The sequence below is a fragment of the Haliotis asinina genome, chromosome 3 (assembly GCF_037392515.1).
Source record: "Haliotis asinina isolate JCU_RB_2024 chromosome 3, JCU_Hal_asi_v2, whole genome shotgun sequence".
NCBI lineage: Eukaryota > Metazoa > Mollusca > Gastropoda > Lepetellida > Haliotidae > Haliotis > Haliotis asinina.
Window position 1 is genome coordinate 43,670,796 of NC_090282.1, and position 19,526 is coordinate 43,690,321.

A 19,526-nucleotide genomic window follows, 5' to 3' on the forward strand; every position below is an offset into this window, starting at 1 on the left:
AATTAATGATCAACAAACAGACTTGCACGCTTCGACTGGGCGTCAGTCATAGGAAAATATTACGTGATATCGATATGTGCTTTGAGAGATACGAACCAAGCATTGCAGATAAACAAAGTTCTGCGATTGACTAAACAGGTAAAAAAATACATGTCAGCTTGAATTTATCTGCATCAAAATCTTTGAAAAATGGTCGGATAATTTGAAAATGTGTTTGGTTATATTTCTATAGAAATGAACTGCTGTATATTCTAGATATAAATAATTTATGCAGTATGTGCTGTATGTAACGGTTTTCCTTTTGAGTGTTGTTCAGTACAGGAACCAAATTTCATTTATTGAAAAACTGACCTAGAAATATAACCGGGGAAATTTGGGATTCGAACCAACGATCAAAGCTCACATGCAAGAGAACTGTGCACAATCAATTTTGGCACCATAGCGACTGGATAACCCCCACCAAAACGGAAACATTTCCAAAAATAATATAGGAGCGGGGGGTAGCCTCGCGGTGAAAATGTTCACTGGTCACGCCGAAGTCCTGGGTTTAATTCCCCACATGTGTATGAAATGTGAAGCCCATTTCTGGCGTCCCCGCCATGATATTGCCGACACATTGCTAAAAGCGGTCTAAAACTAAACTCACTCACTCACTCACTCAAAGAATAATAAGGACTATAATTCAATCACAACTGAACATAGACCATCTGTTACAAGTATACACGTGGTCAGATGAACTTATTTACTGTAATGTACATAACACCCGCAATAAAATGAAACAACAGAACCATCCATACCCTACAGATATACACCTGACACATCAAGATTTATTCCCGCTTGACATAGCTCACAGCGTGCCGAGATATACTTAGTATATTCATCGAGGACATTTACCTCCAACAGGGCTCTTCCCTTGTAGCTGTAAACCTCTTCATGTGATTAATGATTTCCATAAACAACTACTATACGCCTTGTCAAGAACAACAAACCCAGTGACAAGTTGCTCACTCGGGGAACGGCAAACGAAACCGATGAGCATGTCCGCAATAAATTATGTTACGATCCCTGTGTAGAGACGGTCACGAATGTTTGATTACAGGGACGACTGCAGCTTGTTACAGTGGGGGTCATATATTACACTTGGGTATACATTAAGCTACATTACTGTAAAGAATGAAGACTTGGTAAAGGGCTTGGTGGTTATATTGGAGATATATTTGTGTGAACTGTACTGCGTTTACTCACGACATTTGCCTTCCCGTCAGTTATTGTTGAGAATGTATTTGTTTAGCTTATCGTACATCGTGTTCGCTCTTACAAACATACCGGTATGCGATCTGAAGATCACGTCGATACATCGACATATTTAGCCATGATCAATGTTCGGCAAAATGCGAATAATGATAGTAGGTGCGGTGCGGTGCGGTGCGGTGCGGTGCGGTGCGGTGCGGTGCGGTGCGGTGCGGTGCGGTGCGGTGCGGTGCGGTGCCATACTCTAGACGTTTAATTGGCCGTTCCTTTAGTGTTTCCCCTGTTTCATCATGACTATAACAATTGTACGTAGTCTATTAGAACTAATCGCTACCCGTGAAGATCCGGGTTAGAATTGGTCTTCAGCAACTTATGCTTGTCGTAAAAAGGTGACTAACGGGATCAGGTGGTCAGACTCGCTGACTTGGTGGATACACATCATTAAATTCTATCGACGTCCATGATGTTGATCACTGGACTGTCTGGCCCTGATTCAGTTTACAGACCGACGTCATATAACTCTAATATTGCGGAGTGCGGCGTTAAACAACAAATAAAGGTAATGAATTAACATTTAAATATGAGAACAACAGCCCATTTGCAGACCTGTGCCATTCTATCAGGAAAAACAAAAGGGCTTTGTGCACCTCTTACTGTGACAAATTGTGAACATAAACAAGAGTGTGTTTTTTTCATGGCCTTAGACCTACTTACACACGAAGCGAGACAGACACGTACACAAGTGATCTCTACAGTTCCTGGACACAACAATACCCCGTTATTGTGAGTTGGGAGCACAATACACATATATATTACACTACACTGTCTGTGGTGTGTGATCGAAGTGATATGCTTGATGATGTGTTCACACTCTATTGTCAGGTCACAATGAGATCGGCGAGTTTTACTTCAGAGGTCTCTCTGACAAAGGGATCAGGAATTCGAGGAATTTTAATTGTGTTTGGAAATATATGAAGTTTGTTTGTGTTTCTACGGGGGAGTAAATGTCACCACCATGATTTACACTGTGACTGTGTTACATGGTTGATTTACTATGTTGTTACAGTATTAGTTTTCTTAGTGCATGCCTGTTCGTGATATCAGATCCTCGCGGCCTCCACAAACTTAGTGTGTTCAATCGGGCTTGGCCTCTAACCGCTTTTTTTCTGACACACCATTCAGTCCCTGTATAATTACTTCTTTGAGTGGTGTTTTAAAAGTTGGGACGCACAAAACTGAACAAACTTTATGGATAACAACATGTTTTATTTCGTGAGCGGGACGTTTGGATACAGGTTTTTGCCATCGTTGTCAAGCAGAATGCCTGCTTAACAACGGTACAAGAATCTGTATCTGTGTCGAAGGTGTTATCCATAAAGCTTGTCCTATATTATTAGATTAATAAAATACAAATAACACATTACACCTGTTTGTACTAAACTACTATCAGAGTAATTATATCGGTTGTCGTTGAAATGGAAGCAAAGCAAAACATATACATTACGCCACTGAATCACAATATAGAAGGGGACCCAGAATTTGTTTATTGTTTATGTTTTGTTTGCTTTGTTATGTTCTTTTTGTATATATTTGAAGTTTAAATTGCTGATTCTGTAGGGGGTAGGATTTATTTATTTATTTATTTATTTATTTATTTATTTATTTATTTATTTATTTATTTATTTATTTATTTATTTATTTATTTATTTATTTATTTATTTATGTTGCGTGTAAAAGAAGTAGGAGGTTGAGGTTGGGGTGAACTGCGCATCATACACAAAGTGATGTGGCTGAGAAGTCACTTACAATGTAATTATAAGTCCCCTCTGTCCTCTTCTATAATTGCTAGTTTAACATATTCAGAACATGTTCTCCTGTGAGCTAATGGGCCATTTCACAAATCTGACACAGTCTATAGTGTTGACACAACTATAATGTGGCGACAGAGGACTGTTAATATGCATTCTGTCTAACTAGAATATCAAAAGGTCTCACGCCACAAGTCTTGTGAAAGAACTGGTGTTCTGACAGTTTAAGAAGAGCATTGTTAAACCGGGAACAGAGGGTTGGACAGAGCTAGATTTGAACATAGTTGCACATTGCAGTTGACCGATGTAGCAGCTCTCATGGTCTGATGGCAGATTACTCAGACAGACTTGCTTTCTCCCGATGAACAAAACGTTCGTAGTACTACGACATGTAGACAAACAATAAGGTCCTCTGCTAGTTCTTGTTGCTCAGGGTCCCGATCAACAACGTCCGTCGCACCACGAAACGTAGACAAACAATAAGGTCCTCTGCTAGTTCTTTCGCTCAGGGTCCCGATCAACAAACGTTCGTCGCGCCACGAAACGTAGGCAATCAGTAAGGTCCTCTGCTAGTACTTGTAGTCCAGAGTACCGATAAAAAAACAACGTTTGCAGCGCCACGACCTTCGAAAGAAGACTATGATAAACTGTAGCCTTTGAGGTCATAATGTTAAGACCGCTTTGCGGATCGGGACGAAGGACTATTATTACTGGGGTATAACATCTGTCAGAAATTCAGTTATTCCCCGACACCATGGGATCTGACCAACGGACGTCTCAAATGTCGTATTTAAAGGCAGCCCCTATAGATATTTGGTGAATTATTAGTTAAGGTAACTATGTATGACAAAGTGACCAACTGACTCTGGTTGTACGGTGTTTTTAGCAATATTGCAACAATATTAGGTCGGGACAAAAAAAAAAACGTAACGGTATTAGATAAGGAAACCCTTCGTGTTCCAAATCACTTCATTAGTCACTCTGTTTATTGTCTTGTAATTGGATGAGAAACTTGGTTTGGTCTGATATATTCCGCCATGCTAACTGTACCAAAACTTCTGCTTAGGGCGTCTTTTTTCACATTCAAGAGCCGTTCATCTGTCTAATCAACCACTCAAAGCTTGAATAAGTATCACAGTTCAACCGTTTGTGCTCTAATCCTGTCGAGAGTGCTGCTTCCCGTACTCTGACTCCTAATTCTGTAAACCATGGACCAGTTAACCCCACACAGTGCCGTTCTAATCCACATGAAGGACCATTAGGCTCGGGGTCTCTGTTGAAGTGGACCTCCAGGCACTCCTTTAGCAGAGTCATTCAAGGCGCGTGTAGGTGCATGGTAAATACATGTACAGCCATAATTATGTTTATGTTGGTGCTTACAGCCGCTTCGTCGTAATGCGTCGTCAAGCCTTCGCTTATCGTAGGCCGAGTTGCTTGAGACGGTATGTAGTGTTAGGTCAATCAAAGATTACCACACCTGTACCAGTACGGCCTCATGAGCACAGTATATAATCAGGCCAACCCGGTGATCAATAACGTGAGTATCCATGGAGTGACAGCTGTCGGAGCACTCGGTAAAGCTCGACCCTTTCCGTAACCGTAAAGGTGGGTTCTTGTTCAATGGGTCGGTGTGGTAGTCATATTGAGGCGTTCGCTTGTCACACCGAGAGCCCGGTTCGATGCCTCACATGGGTACACCGCGTGAAGACCATTTCTTGTGTGTTGCCGGATATTGTTAAAGCGATGTAAAACGCATGTCGCTCACTCTGGTCCAGACCTTACAAGTTAACAACCCGGTCAGATATGACAGGCAACATGCACACACTGACTAAACTTTGCAATATTCCAGCTAAATCACGGGGACTGTTAATAGGCTGTGTCAAGAAGCCTGTAGGTGAAAGCTTGATCTAAGATTCACACCACTGGGCCACCTGACTTACAATCAACCAGATCGTACGACAAGCATGATATACAGGGGACTTGATCTACCCTAAATTCACAACCGAGTGAAAGATGGTATCTACATACATAGCTATGCTTACGCGTGGTATATCCTCACCGAAACCATATACATGTTCTCAAAATACGCTGCAAAAAATGCCAGACGTAAGGTGATCATGTACGAGTGTGACGCCAGTATGAAGAAGTGAGGCCAACAAAGGTACAGCGTGCCATGTAATAAACCACGCAAATCTGACCATTTAAGAAACAGTTATATAAAGGGCAGAATTATCGTAAATATCGATCTGTTACAAAGTAGACTTATCTGAAGGTACAATGGGATCCAGTATTAATGGATTACAGGTGAGCGTATGTGCTAGTATGAAGTGTCTGCCTCTCGGATATCTGTAGGGGTGCACCCGAGCCACATATATCACACTCGAAGGCTAAGAGCCGCGTGTAATTTCGCATAATACTGTGTGATATATCGCTTCTGAATTATGTAAGCCATTTTTACTCAAAGAAAACCGAAGAGCTAAATCCTCGTTATTTTGGAAGAGAAGATTGTGGTGGGGTTGATATGATGACTGTCGTGAGATATTACTCGTTACTATGAGCCATTTGTTTCAGTAAGATCCGTAAATGCATGAAATCAGATGTAGCGCCTTTACCCATCTTCTCGATTAATTCTTCAAAACGTACGTGTCTTTTTTGACCGATTATTATAGTCATTATTGGCAGTTTAGGTTTGCTTTGTTTGCTGTTCAACACCGCACTAAGCGTATCCCAGCTGAATGGATAAATTTCTAAATAATTAATCTGGACCAGACATTTCAATGACTGATCATCTGACCATCATTTAAATCAGAAGACTAACTAAGACACTTAAAAGTGTTCTTAGTAAATTATGTTAAAGGGCGCAATAGATGAATAATTGTTATCTGTAATTCTTCAAAGAGATAAATGATACATATTTATTCATCATATTTAAATTATTTGTGACCTTTACGTGTCACAATAGCGGCAATAATTCTTGTTACAATGTTTTGTTCATTGTTAAATACATCAAACCTTCTACCAAGCAATCAGTCAATGTCAAATAAATTACAAAACGCATTCTTAAAGAAACCAAAGTAATATTGTAACTCAAAATGAAACCTGACACTGGAGAACGAGGCATTCTGATGTGACAAAAGGCATTGCTGCTACCAAATAGGTCCGTTATATCCGCAATGACGATCTAAAAGCAATAAGGCGTAAGGAGGTAGAAGTCAGCCCTGGAGTACACTAATTCTCACCACATTAAGCTGATCCCCGTATTGATCAATCGATCTGAATACCACGAGACATACACAGTATATGTGAATAACACCTGACTTAAACAACTGTCATCCTTACCTGCAACTGTGAGGGGTGTGGCCGGCAGACGCTTGTGGGTCGGGGCCCTCACAGGGGCACTGCTTGATCGTTTTTGTCGCATTTCTCAAATTTCTGTAAATCCCGAAACGGTACCCAATCACCGGACCATCTGACCAACTGCTAGAGCACAGCGGGGGTAAGCACTCAGTCCCAATAAACAGTATATATTTCCAATGAACAATGTTATCAAGCAATTGGACGCTGAACAACGTTCTCAGTTTAAATCTGCTGTTCACAGTGTCCCTTATCACTTTCTTCTCGCGGGTCTTGCCCAGGTGGCGGTTAATATCTGTCAATTGCAAGCCTGCAACATACACAGTAGTCTGTACCGCCACTGTATTATCAACAATCAACTACTATCGGTCCTGACATACCCCACAGTCAGCTGTGCGCTTGTCGTGTATGTTTCGCCATGTTCCTAGGCGAGAGGGCACGCTTTGAAAAGCGACCGGGGTCGCTGTTAGTAATGATAAGTCCATACACGAACAAACGTTTCGTAGCGCCTTCTGTGTCACTGACAAAACACCATACCTCACCAGAATAATATTACAAAGCAGTAATATTCTGGACGGTCGTTTAATTAACTCCGCTGATCCGGTATCACCTGAATAATGGCTCAGTGGCGTTTGGTGGGGAAAGGCAAAGTAGGATTAGGCTATGGTCGCCTCTTTTGATCATCGAATAATATGCAACTGATCCTGTAGGGAACAAATCATAAGTTCCACTGTCACTTTCGTAAGCCGAATTCCGCATTAATGGTAGCTTTGTCACCTGGGCATATACCTGTGGTATTTAGTACTTGACAAAACACATTGTCGCTGTCACTGATGTCTTGTTGACGCAAGCAGTAGAGGGGAATGTCGAATGTATTGGGTACTTTGAATTAAAATATTGTAAAATCTAAAAATAATGTTGTAATCAATATCGTAAATATGATATAGCATGGTTTATCTGTTTGTTTAGCTACTGACCAGTTATTGATAGTAACAGCAACACGCTACAACACACACATGCACGCACGCCACAGAGAGTTGTTACCCGCTATTTCACTAATTAATATGCATTAGATTTATCTTTAGGATTGCACTTTCTGAGTAAAATATTGATAACGGCACTTTTCTTGTTCACTTTTGTGGTGGCTTAGTGGTTAAAGCGGTCGCTTGTCAAATCGAACACCCGGATTCGTTTCCCCACATGGTTACAGTGTGTGAAGCTCATTTCTGGTGTTCCCTGCCGTGATATTGCTGAAATATTGCTAACGCGGCTTAAAGCTAGACTCGCTCATTACATCTAACCACTTTCTACATGTCACTGTGCACTTGTTATTCGGTGGTAGGTGGGACATAGAGAAGGTTAGAATGAATGGCAAACATATGGTGGATACGTTTTACAGGACACACCTAATTCACCAAGGACAGCAAACGTAATTTTTCGAAGTCAGTAGGACCTTCTCTGACTCCTCAGTACTGAAAGTCCCTGTGTTTGTGATGTTCCTGCGCCCTGGCAGACCTACAGGCCCTGGCAGACCTACAGGCTATACATCTAAGTCATTACCATTACAATCGTCTCAAGAATTTACTTTGTCAGTTCTGTACATACTGCTGGCAACAAGTTCGTATTTCTGTAAAGATATATTGACTACGTTACACAAATAAACCCGGTTTACCCTGGAAACTTGTCATCGGGAGTATGAGTGAGTGAGTAAACTGGTTTCATGCCACTTGAACATACTGGTATCTATCAATGTGTCAGCATGATTTAGGGGAAAAGTCCGGAATAATGCAGCTTTTTACATTCAAAACTTTGAAAAAAGTTTGACCTGACAAAACCAAGAAACAAAGTGGAATCTAGGATTCGAACCCACGTTCATAGCTTTATGACACATCCAAGGGACGTAACTCTGCAGGCTACTTTTCGCCACCAATGTCCCCATGGAGGATGCACATTCGTGATAAAAGCATGCCTTGTTAATTGTCAAAATCAAGCATCTACAATTTAAAATAGACAAAGTAATCATTGTTCTTAAAATGTGTTAGAAATAAGGTCTCAGGATTTTCATGGGAAGGACATGCTTTCTCAATGTGACGTCCAATAACAAACAGTATTAAACGTATATTCAAAGACGGTAATACCTAACTAATAACATGAAGCATCAAATACACTGACTCATCCCCTTACGTAAATGATCGGCCCATCATAAATCTTAGAATGATGAACGACCTTTCTGTCTGTGAACACTGGCACCACTCAAACTCTTCACAGCAAAAGCCACAATGTCAGGGAATAAAGACCCAGCACTTAACATTGACCGTCCCAGGTAAATCATGTACTTGTTCATTGATCTATGATCAGCTGATTGAAAACGTGTGGAACACTCAAACATTTCAAATACACGGTGTATTTATGACGTTATCAAACGGTGATCTATCCTCGTTACACCAAACCCTATCGAGATCCTTGAGAGTCCAGCAGATCCCATACCTACATATCTATGTAAACAGTTCAGTGACCATGTCGACAGACAGTCCACCGTTGTGCCAGATTACAGGCTTTTCCCTCCCTGTCTTCCGCCGAGTGTAACTTGATATAGACCCGCCATATGTATGATAAAAGATTCATAGCGTAGTTAAGGTCGGGACTCGTGTGTCTTGGAAAATTGAAACTTGTCATAAAGAAAGATTATAGTACAAGTATATATGACAAACAGATTGATTTAAACCGGTTTTGATTCGATAAGTCATTCTTGTTTTTGTCCTTAACGTAGTCATATATTTCTAGAATATTTTGGTAACTGAAACAAGACCAAGATGTTTGCAGGCATCACAAAACACTTACATTGAAGAAATGGAAATTCTCACTGCTTGATCACCTGTCACCGATCTATTTCTGTAACGTCAGTCATGAAGGACTACTGACATGGGAAGGATATCGTTTACTTGTGAATTTGGAATGTTCGGAGTTCTAGCTAATATTACCGGAATATTGGGAATGTTCAGAATACGATCTGATCTTACCCCTAGATTTGTGACTGACAGAGTTTAATCAGTCGGACCTAACAGTCAGATTTAGACTTGACAGAATACAATTTTACATATATTATTTTTAGACATGTCTAGAATTATATAGAATGATCTTACAAAACCTGTATACTGCCACCTGCCAGTAGATAACGACTATTAGAATATAAGTTTGTCAGTTTTTACATACAGATTTAGACTTGTCAGAATACAAGGTTACGTTACGTGAAACTATAGAATTATCAGAATAAAAGTCCGCGTAACCGTTGTATCCAGACATGCCTTAAAAGGTTGACTCTAATAAGCACTACATCTCAGATAAACTACAGGGGTTGATTTGGAGTGAAGTATCTGAGTTGAGGTGTCCCAGGAGAACTACATACTTAAAAATATAACTGTAGAGTAGCTGGATACAGTCTAAATGACCACTATCTCATGTTGTTGAGAAGTTAATCTATTTACCAGAAAGTAAAAGACTTGCGGGAGATGGATATGTTGTAGTTATGTTCTTGTATTGATATGATAGAGAGAATAAACAAGCCAAGCTTAGTTATTGGAGTAGAGGTAAACGTAGGAAATATTAAGGAATGAGTTATTTAGTTAAAATAATATTGTTTTCCTCTTATAAATAAGGCTTTACGCAGCGGTCGAATTTAACGGCTGGAGTTCGGAAAGTTGACCTTGTTCTTAGTCAGAAAGGTAAACCTCAGGTGCTTCTTGGTGGTTTCGTTACCCGACGAATGTCACTTGAGGTTGATGAGTCACTGGAAGTATGTAATCTAGACATGTCGTGGCAAGTACGTGACTGTTGAAGACTACACGAGGAATACCTCTGGGCACTGTCATCTTCCATTAAATGAAACATAAGTAAAGTTTGCAAGCAATTTGAGGAAGCGGGCTCGGGAAGAAACAGCTCCTGTCCAAGTGATATATAATGAAGAAATTGGCCAACTCCCACTGGACCTTGTCCAGCATCTCCCTTCTTGTTCCAGGGTTGGAAGCGGCTTGTACAGACACAGACGCGTAACCACTCACCGACTACCAGCAACCAGGACCAATGTTCTTATTGAAGAACATTGGTCCTTATTGAAGAACATTGGACACAAACTAGAGATGGCCGCCGATTCCTGTTGTTCACAGATGGGGGATGAAGACAAGATAGTTGTCTTCTCTCCAGATGAACAGCTTGCTGCCCTCCAGTCTGCTGATGCCAGTTAAGTTGATGGGCTGTTTTCTGCAGCACCACTTCTGTGGAACCACCTGTACACACTTCATGCTAAACTTGGATCACTTATGCACCAGCTGGTGCCGGCTCTACTACCAGATCGCCAGCAACACATATCTTCGATTCTTCAACAAGCTGAAAACATCGGTATAAGAAGTTCTTCATCGACACATATTCCCTGCTCGCTTTCAGACAAACTTTGAAAAACCTGCCATTCAAGCAGTTGAAATTGAATTTCTAAATGTCCTCGTGTCTGGATGTTTCTTCCATTACACTCAAGCAATCTGGCTAAAGACACACGCTCTTGGTTTGGTCGTACCTGAGGTACAGAAATGGATTCGCCGAGCAACCGGTCTTCCCCTTCTTTCTTCAAATTTGGTTCAAGACACCTGGCTGTAGTCGATGAATGCGGAGCCAGGGATAGCAAGAGCTGCCAAGTTCAATGACTGTTTTGTGTCAACATGAGTAGACCATGATGCCTTGTTTCTAATAGGATTGTGGAACCACCTCACTACAGTAGGTCAAAGGACCACTGACAGTTTGGAAGGATTTCATTCACAGATGAACCGTTCTCTGCCATGTCACCACCCAAACTTGTATAAATTCATTGACTTGATCGCTGTGGTTGAGAAAATTGAGAGAACCAAGATTGCCCAGAGCTGCCAAGGGACTGCACCCCCTGCACAGAAGCGTGTCTACCGAGACTCAGAGAACAGACTCTAGAGACTTCTGCAAGACTGCAATCCAGTACCTCGATGCAGTTGGCTACTAGTCCTATTGAAGCTGGCCTAAACATGGATTAGACGGAACACTGAGTATGAAAGTGTGAATGGGGATGTATTTGGATGTATACTATATTATCTATGTAATGTATTTGAAATTTGAATGTAGAGCGAGTATGAAAGAGGTATGTTAATGAGTGACAAATAAATGAATGAATGAATTTATGCGTTTCCTGTTGGGCAGATCTATTAAGCAGGCGCAGGTGACAGCATGTAGTTACTCTGTTGTTTTAAACTGTAGTTCTTATTTCAGGACACCCTTTAATCCGTGTATAAAGATAACTAGTGTTGGGCTTGTTGCTGTGTTGTTTTACCCGTGAATTGGTTTTCAGTAGCCCATGCTTATTGTAAGAGGCGACTAACGGGATCGGGTGGTCAGGCTCGTTGACTTGGTTGACACATGTCATCCTATTCCAATTGCGTAGATCGATGCCCATGATGTGGATCACAGGATTGTCTGATCTAGACTTGCTTACTTACAGTCCCTTGCTGGAATATTGCTGACTGAGGCGTTAAACAACAAACCAGCCACCCAACTATGTTGTTTTAAGCTGTCAGAAATACTTCTGTGTGAGGAATCGAGTCTTGGCTTGAAAAAACGTGCTGAACAACGCTGGCACAGTCGGTATAAAAAGCTACCAGCCAATACACTGAATCGAGACACCCGACCCACAGTCGTTTGTAGGCAATAGTTGACCTTTAGTTACAACCGTAACTAAAGGTTCAGAGCTTGAAAACATCAACAGCTGATATCTGTGGCAGGCTTACGGTGGGTAACGCCCTTATCAAATATCGAGCAATTTATGCTATTTGTCAATCATACATACATACGAGTGCAGATTATCTCATGTTACATACATCACAATAATCCCCAGTAATTATCAAACCACCCAGACGTTTAACGCCTGTGTACATCGCATGCAACATAGCACCAAGCCCATTAGACGTGTTGACACATATCAGTCACCAACACTGAACCCCTAAACCATAGTGTAAAGGTATTCAGGTTGTAGGTAAACAGTCACATATAGCAAGAATTGCAAGACACCTAAACCGAATCATACAAACACTGTGTTACCCCGTAAATACACTCATCATAAATGTTTGTGGAGTGCTGGTAGTTACACCGTCATTAGAGATTAGTATACAGTTTTGGAGGATCTATTTATAGATCTCCAGATCTCCATATGCATACAGGTGACATTGTAAATGAAACAAATATTCAAGATCATGCATGATCAAGAATGTGCATATAGTTGTAGTATTTTCATTGATTTTAAGAATGGCAAAAATGTTTCACAAGTATTCAGCTGCAGTTAATATCTTCATGTCCACAAATTAGGCTGCAAAGAATGAGTTCATTTGATGTATGTTTTATCCGCTTACTTTTCATAGAATTTTGAATAATTCATAACGGATCACGTAGTGATTTTTTAGAACGTGTGTGTTGTTTTGTTTCTTATTGAGCATTAGTGATTGTATCGTTTCCTCGTCACGCCAAAGGCCCGGGTTTCTAGTGTCCCCAGTCATGGTATTGCTTGCATATTGCTAATCCTTATTCACTCACTCTTGTAGACCAACAGCTAGTCTCTGAGATGAACATATTTTACTGAAAAAAAACGTTCATAGTGAAAAAAAATAATATAATATTACTAATGAAATGGAGCCCTGAGACTTTCTTCATTTTCAGACCCTGAAGCTAAGGAAAACTAGACTTGCCACATTTTCTAGACTTGCGTGGGTTTTCTTGGATATATATACTTCAGGGTCTGTACGACAGACTATCACTCTTGTTGAAAACTGCCTTGAGCAACATACACCTCGGGGTTCGGGGTTAGACAACCTACATAGCAAGCCTCAGGCCCATAGAACCAGAGCGTTGCCTCCAAAGCTGGGTTGCTATGGACAAATTCTAACCCGGAAGATCCACGTCAGTAATTCACACAAACGCAAGCATACAATTAATCATCAGTTACTAGCATATCCTATGTCTCCAGTTGATGGGGCAGACACAATATATAATGATCATCTCATTGGTATCTATCTGCCGAAGCCCATGCTTGTCACAAGAGCCGACAAACGGGATCGGGTGGTAAGGCTTGCTTACCTGGTTGACCGTATCCCAATTGCGGAGATCGACGCTGATGCTGTTGGTCAATGGGTTATCTAGTCCAGAACTGATTATTTCCAGACCATCGTTGAGAACTGATGTTGCCGCGTGCGGCATAAAATATAAATTCCAGCTCTCACTCACTCCCCTAAACTTTTGACCACCAAGGTACAAAATACCTCCCAGAAGATACAATTCTAAAACTATGACAAAACAGAAGAAATAGTTTTGAGAACAAAAAATTATATTGCCTGTCTGTACAGAGGATATAACGGCAACCTCTTGACATGTTTTGAAAGAAGAACCAAATAATCCCCAATAACTGTCTAAGGTTCCCCTGAAGATAGCACTCCTGGATCACAATACACCCAATATGTGTGTTTGGTAGCTGGATCAATAATAGGCACAAGTCATACAGAGTTCAGTGCCAACTGACAAAGCTTTGGGTGACAAGGGCTCTTATGAAGTTGTCCTCATGTTATTTGATAACTCTAAGACACTTCACAATGAGCCGTGACATATTCAATCAACCACAGTCTGCCTCATAAATGTGCGTAATATTTGTCAAGAATTATCTGAACATGTTTACAAGACTGATAGGAAACGTAACAGCCGTGCCCATGAAAGCAGTTCTTAACGACAGAGATCAAACTCTCAAAAACGTACGGTTTTTTTTTTCTAGCTACCTTTGAATTAGTTCTCTGGCACATACGGCTTTCACTACTCTTTAACACTGATCCACAGAGCCAATACAACCAACAAGGGCTCTTAATAGATCAGCAAACAGTTTTACAATATGTATTTACACAGCCTGTATACTGGCGCGGCTACCTTATGGTATATAGTCAAAATGCACATTGCTTCGCCGTTACCTGTCTCTCGATCTGGGCTGCGCCGAAATATAGAATATTTCTATATGATAGTTAAAACAAGGTGCTAGTGCATCTTTCCCGTTCAGACTTATCCATCTATCCAACCAGATGCCCCTTGCCACATGTCTACTGTAACAGCGGAGAGGCATATATACTAACAAGAAAAGAAACGCAACTGTTTTGTTGTGTTTTTTGTCAAGTTTTTAAATGGAAGAAATAAACATGAATGTTTACTTTTGTGAGATTTCACTTTTTCGAATCTTGCGTTTCTCTTGCTGTTCGGTATACTGTCAGAGTGCAACAGGGACACATAACGGAGATGACCATAGATGACCACATTCTCAAGACAATCCCTCATTCGACGTGGCATACTCCTCATCAAATCCAATGTCAATTTGGTTCATTTCATTCCATTCTTCCTGCAGAGCAGCACATAGTTCTTTAAGGGTGGTGTGTCCAAGGACACCCCAGACTTGTTGAAAGGGTGACATGTCTGGACCGAATGTTGGTTATACGGTAAGATGGTTACGTACGTTCTCCTACTGGAGGACGATATAGCTGCAATATTGTCGATGTGACGTTAAACATTAACTCACTCACTCACTCACTCTCCAACTGGAGGTACTCAGAAACATCTTGTGGTATTGTTTTGTCCTTCACAAACGACGTCCGTGGCAGCGCATGCGGCACCACGTGTCCCTCTACTGCCCGGATACACGCGAGGGATAAATTTATACAGGTGCTCTGGCTGACACAACGAACCCACCCTCCGCGTGATGACAAGTCGGGCAGTTCATAATAGTAATAATGAGTGTTTACTTGAATCATTACATTTTGGGTCATGATTCGTTTACGTTTTTGACATTCAGCAATAACAATGGAATAGTTCTACATGCTCACAAATTACACGGGGTCATAATCGTAACCCAAAATCAGAACTCTTCTCCTAGCCAAAACTATTTCATTCTTTCATTCATTTTTCATTCAGAATTATTCCATGCAGTGTGCCTTCCTTGCAACTATTCACACATGAATGTTGTTTATAAAGTTACGAATGACAGGAACGTTACAAATGGCGATCATAACACTACGACAAGCCTGTGAAAAAGCATGGGAGCTTCGGTTGCTTTGCGCAATGCGCTCGCGCTATCAACCATCTGCTAAGGCCGTTCAAATTCAGGTAACACACAATGTTGTGCCAGAATCTGACGGCAAGTACACCCTCCTTTATAAACTGTCTTGATAACCTTAAGCTTTGCATGATTTGCCCTCACATACTGAACATCGAATAAGATCACATAAGAAATCAGAATAAATCACTAAACGTTGGTAATAAAATCTATCATTATTGGTTCTGGCTCTTTAAGGAGCTATTTCGGTTGGGGATTATCTCTGATTGACGATCAGTAGAAGCACCTGTAGACCAGGCATCTTTATGATAGTAGTATTTGTACTGCAGCAGGCGCTGAGAGGCCAACACAGAACTGCAAGCAAACAATCAAACCATTCTCACAAGTCGAACTTAGATGACCTCTACATTACAGACAGTCAGACATAGCTGTGGAACTAAGTTGAGGGGAAATTACCTTACCCTTTACAACCAGTCGAGATTACACCGTACCCTGGGCTGAAATGAGTTCTTTGAATCCCATTTACATCGAATTTGGACAACCCGATTTATGAATGATCTTTTTTAGCTTATAGATTATCTCAAATTATTTGTTCACTTTGCCTGAACTAAGAAACTCGTACGTGAAAGGAAGATTGATGTGACAGGTGACTAAATATTGAAATGATAAGGCACCAAATTTTCTTTCATGCCAAGAAAATGAAATTGCATCTTGTCTTTAATAAATTCACGAATATATATTCAATTAGAAAGAAGCAATATCAACAGAACAAGAAGGAACCTACAGTGAATTGAAAGATTTATAAGGAAAAATATTCACTGGCATTTAAAAAAACAAAAAACGCAACATTAATAAAAATTAAAATAGTACATGATGTTTTTCTTCTGATAATGCCAGTTGAATCAGTTCAAAATAATGTGATGATAAAAGTGTATTGTATGCTAGTGGCCTTTGTATTTCATTCCAAAATGTCCTTTGAGTGCCCTTCATGTAATGTTTGGTTAACTCTGATTTATTATCAGCATTAGAGGGACTGAACAGAACAGTTGGCACATTCCATCTTGTCTTTCCTCAAGAACAAGTCCTATATATCACTAATATAACTACCCTGTCCATACATCTGTCATCAAAGCATGTATAACACTCAACATTTGATAGGGATACTTATGTGAAATGATTACTATATGCTGGTGTTGAATGAGTGAGTGAGTGTGTGAGTGAGTGCGTGAGTGAGTTTAGTTTTGCGCCGCACTCAGCAATATCCCAGCCATATGGTGGTGGTCTGTAAATAATGGAGACTGGACCAGACAATCCAGTGCTCAACAACATGAGCATCGATCTGCGCAATTGGGAACCAATGACATGTGTCAACCAAGTCAGCGAGTCTGACCACCAGATCCAGTTAGTTGCCTCTTATGACAAGCTGAATCGCCTTTCATGGCAAACATGGGTTGCTGAAGGCCTATTCCACCCCGGAACCTTCATGGGTCACTGGTTGAGGTTGAAAAGATTACATTATGCTGGTGTTGAGGTTGAAATGAGATAGAAATGAAATCTGTCAGGTAAACTATCTGTTTGACAACATCTACACCTAATCAATCTCTTAAACACAGCCCTACATGGACACTTAAAATTGTCCCTATCAAACAATTATACTTCATCAGATATTTGTAATTTGGTTACACAGTGGTTTCCAGGCCACCACCAGAATCGCTTGACTAGGTCTCACCAGTGTCACTACTTTCTTTCACAGACACTTATCATAAACAAATACTTTAAGGTGGGAGAGTAAAAGTATAAAAATACCTTTAAAGTAAAATCAAGTAAATTTAAAACAGTATGACTTCACTGTGCATATCAGCTCAATTTCTTTAATAAAATACACACTCAAACTTTGAGGATCAATTTCCTGGAACACACTGTATGCAGAGCCAGTAGGCTGGCACAAACATGGTCATAATATATGAAACACCTTCACTGTATGCATGTTCATTTACCTGGTTGTGATTTAGTAAATTATGGTCTGAAAAACATAACTGTGATATAACATAACAAGCATTTGAATCTCACTCTGTCTGTATCAATAGGCTGTATGTAATGGTTGGATGCAAAAACATTATCTGATTCCACCTTGCACAGTTAGGAGTGTCATGTATGAATCTTAAACAAACTTCCTGTATTTAGATGAGGACCCATATCTTTTGTAGAATTATTTTACTGCAGCAAATGTAATTATATGCACACAACAAACTGGAAGTCATGTTTATTCGAAATGTCAAAACACAAGACAGTTCTGTGACAATCGATCTCCATAACAGCTTTTATTCATGTAAAATCCTGCTCAAACATGGAACCTTCTAGAATAGTTCAGTCCTCGTCTCCCATAAGGTCAGAGTAGAGCTTCACTGTTGCCTCATCACCGTCAGTTACTGCTTCATCGGCAATTTTCTGCAAGGAAACAAGCAAAAATGAACTACAGGTCACATACACGTGACAACATATCTATAAACCATTAATGTATTTGGTGTAATCAGTATTAATGATATTCCCACACCCTACCTGAGATAGAGGAAGGTCCTTCTGGGAGTAGATGAAATCCTGAGACCTTACTGTAGCTAGAGGAGTAAATGATATTCCAGAAACCCTATTCTAGCCAGAGAAAAATACCCCTGGCAATAAATATTCCAGACCCCGGTACCTTAGCTAGGTTAAGATTCTTCTGGGAGTAGACAATATTCCATACATTCTACCTCAGCTAAAGGAAGATTCTTCTGGGAGTAAGTGATTTTCCATAAATTCTACCTTAGCTAAAGGAAGATCCTTCTGGGAGTAGATGACATTCCTGATGACAGCCTGACGAGCAAGTGAAACATCATGACCTCTACTTGCTCTAGCTGACCCAGCAATCAGAGCCTGTTGGTAGTGTCGACGAGAAACTCTGAAACAAATGTTTCAAAATCAAAATTTTATGTAATAACACACTGATCAATATAATGGAATATTTTTGTACAATAACAAACACTTACTTAAGGTAACTAATGCTGCTGCAAGAGGTGGCTCCTCAAATCATATGCAATCAATAATACTTTATATCAGCAACAAAAATTGAATATAAAAATTAAAAACAGTCACAAAGGTCAGGGGTAATGCCTGTCTATCAATTTGTTTGAGTGGCATTCTAGACGTTAATGGTATCAAAATGAGAAAACTTTACGGATGATCAACTTCTTTTTTTTTTTAAACAATGGTGATGTTTCTACATAAGAATCTATACCAAAACATCACCGTTGTTAAAATAAAGAAGTTGATGATCCAAGAAGTTGCAGCATAGATTCAGTACAGATTTCAAAGACCTTGATCATCCATAAAGATCTGGTATAAGAATCTGTCTTGAAATGTCGCAATTGTTAAAATATGTATGTTGATCATCCATAAAATTTTGTCATCCCATCTATCAAATACTATCAAAAGAAGAAGAAAAGAACAGCAATGTCTTGGTCAATAGGTGAGATATTCAGAAAGAACTGACTTGTTACTCTTCATGGACAGGGCCCCCATCATCAACAGCACAGCTGAGCAGCCAGGGTGAATCTTGAGGACTTCAGCAGCCGCCTCGTCAAACACACCCCGCAGCTGCTGCTTGTCCCCGCTCCCTGACTGTAACCACAATACAAGTATTGCACTGCAGCACTTTCAGAAGCGCAGACTAGGAATATCATAGGTGCCTTATAATGCAGCATTACATATACATCTACAGTAGTTGGCCATGACCAAGTCATCATTAAAGACTTTCATGTTACTTAACTCTTGCAAGAATAACTACTGCACATATATAGATCTTTAGCAGGTCTCTAAGGTCAGATGACATGACTTGAAGGCAACTGAAATAGGCCAGATATTACATCCTGATGCATGTGATGTCATGAGGCTAGATCCCACTTTCAACAAAGGTATTGATACATTTCTTTAGA

The 19,526-nt window shown here is 40.3% G+C and overlaps 1 protein-coding gene across 1 annotated transcript in view; it reads right to left on the reverse strand.

The window, feature by feature from the left end:
- Positions 1 to 17,803: 17,803 nt before the first annotated feature.
- LOC137278069 (superkiller complex protein 3-like) overlaps positions 17,804 to 19,526 on the reverse strand; it is a 28,249-nt gene continuing 26,526 nt past the window's right edge. The window contains exons 42-44 of the mRNA XM_067810153.1: positions 19,085 to 19,212; positions 18,358 to 18,493; positions 17,804 to 18,003 (exon numbers count right to left, since the gene is read on the reverse strand). Coding sequence (XP_067666254.1) covers positions 17,923 to 18,003; positions 18,358 to 18,493; positions 19,085 to 19,212 — 345 coding nt within the window. The 3' untranslated portion in view covers positions 17,804 to 17,922. The remainder of the gene's footprint in view (positions 18,004 to 18,357; positions 18,494 to 19,084; positions 19,213 to 19,526) is intronic.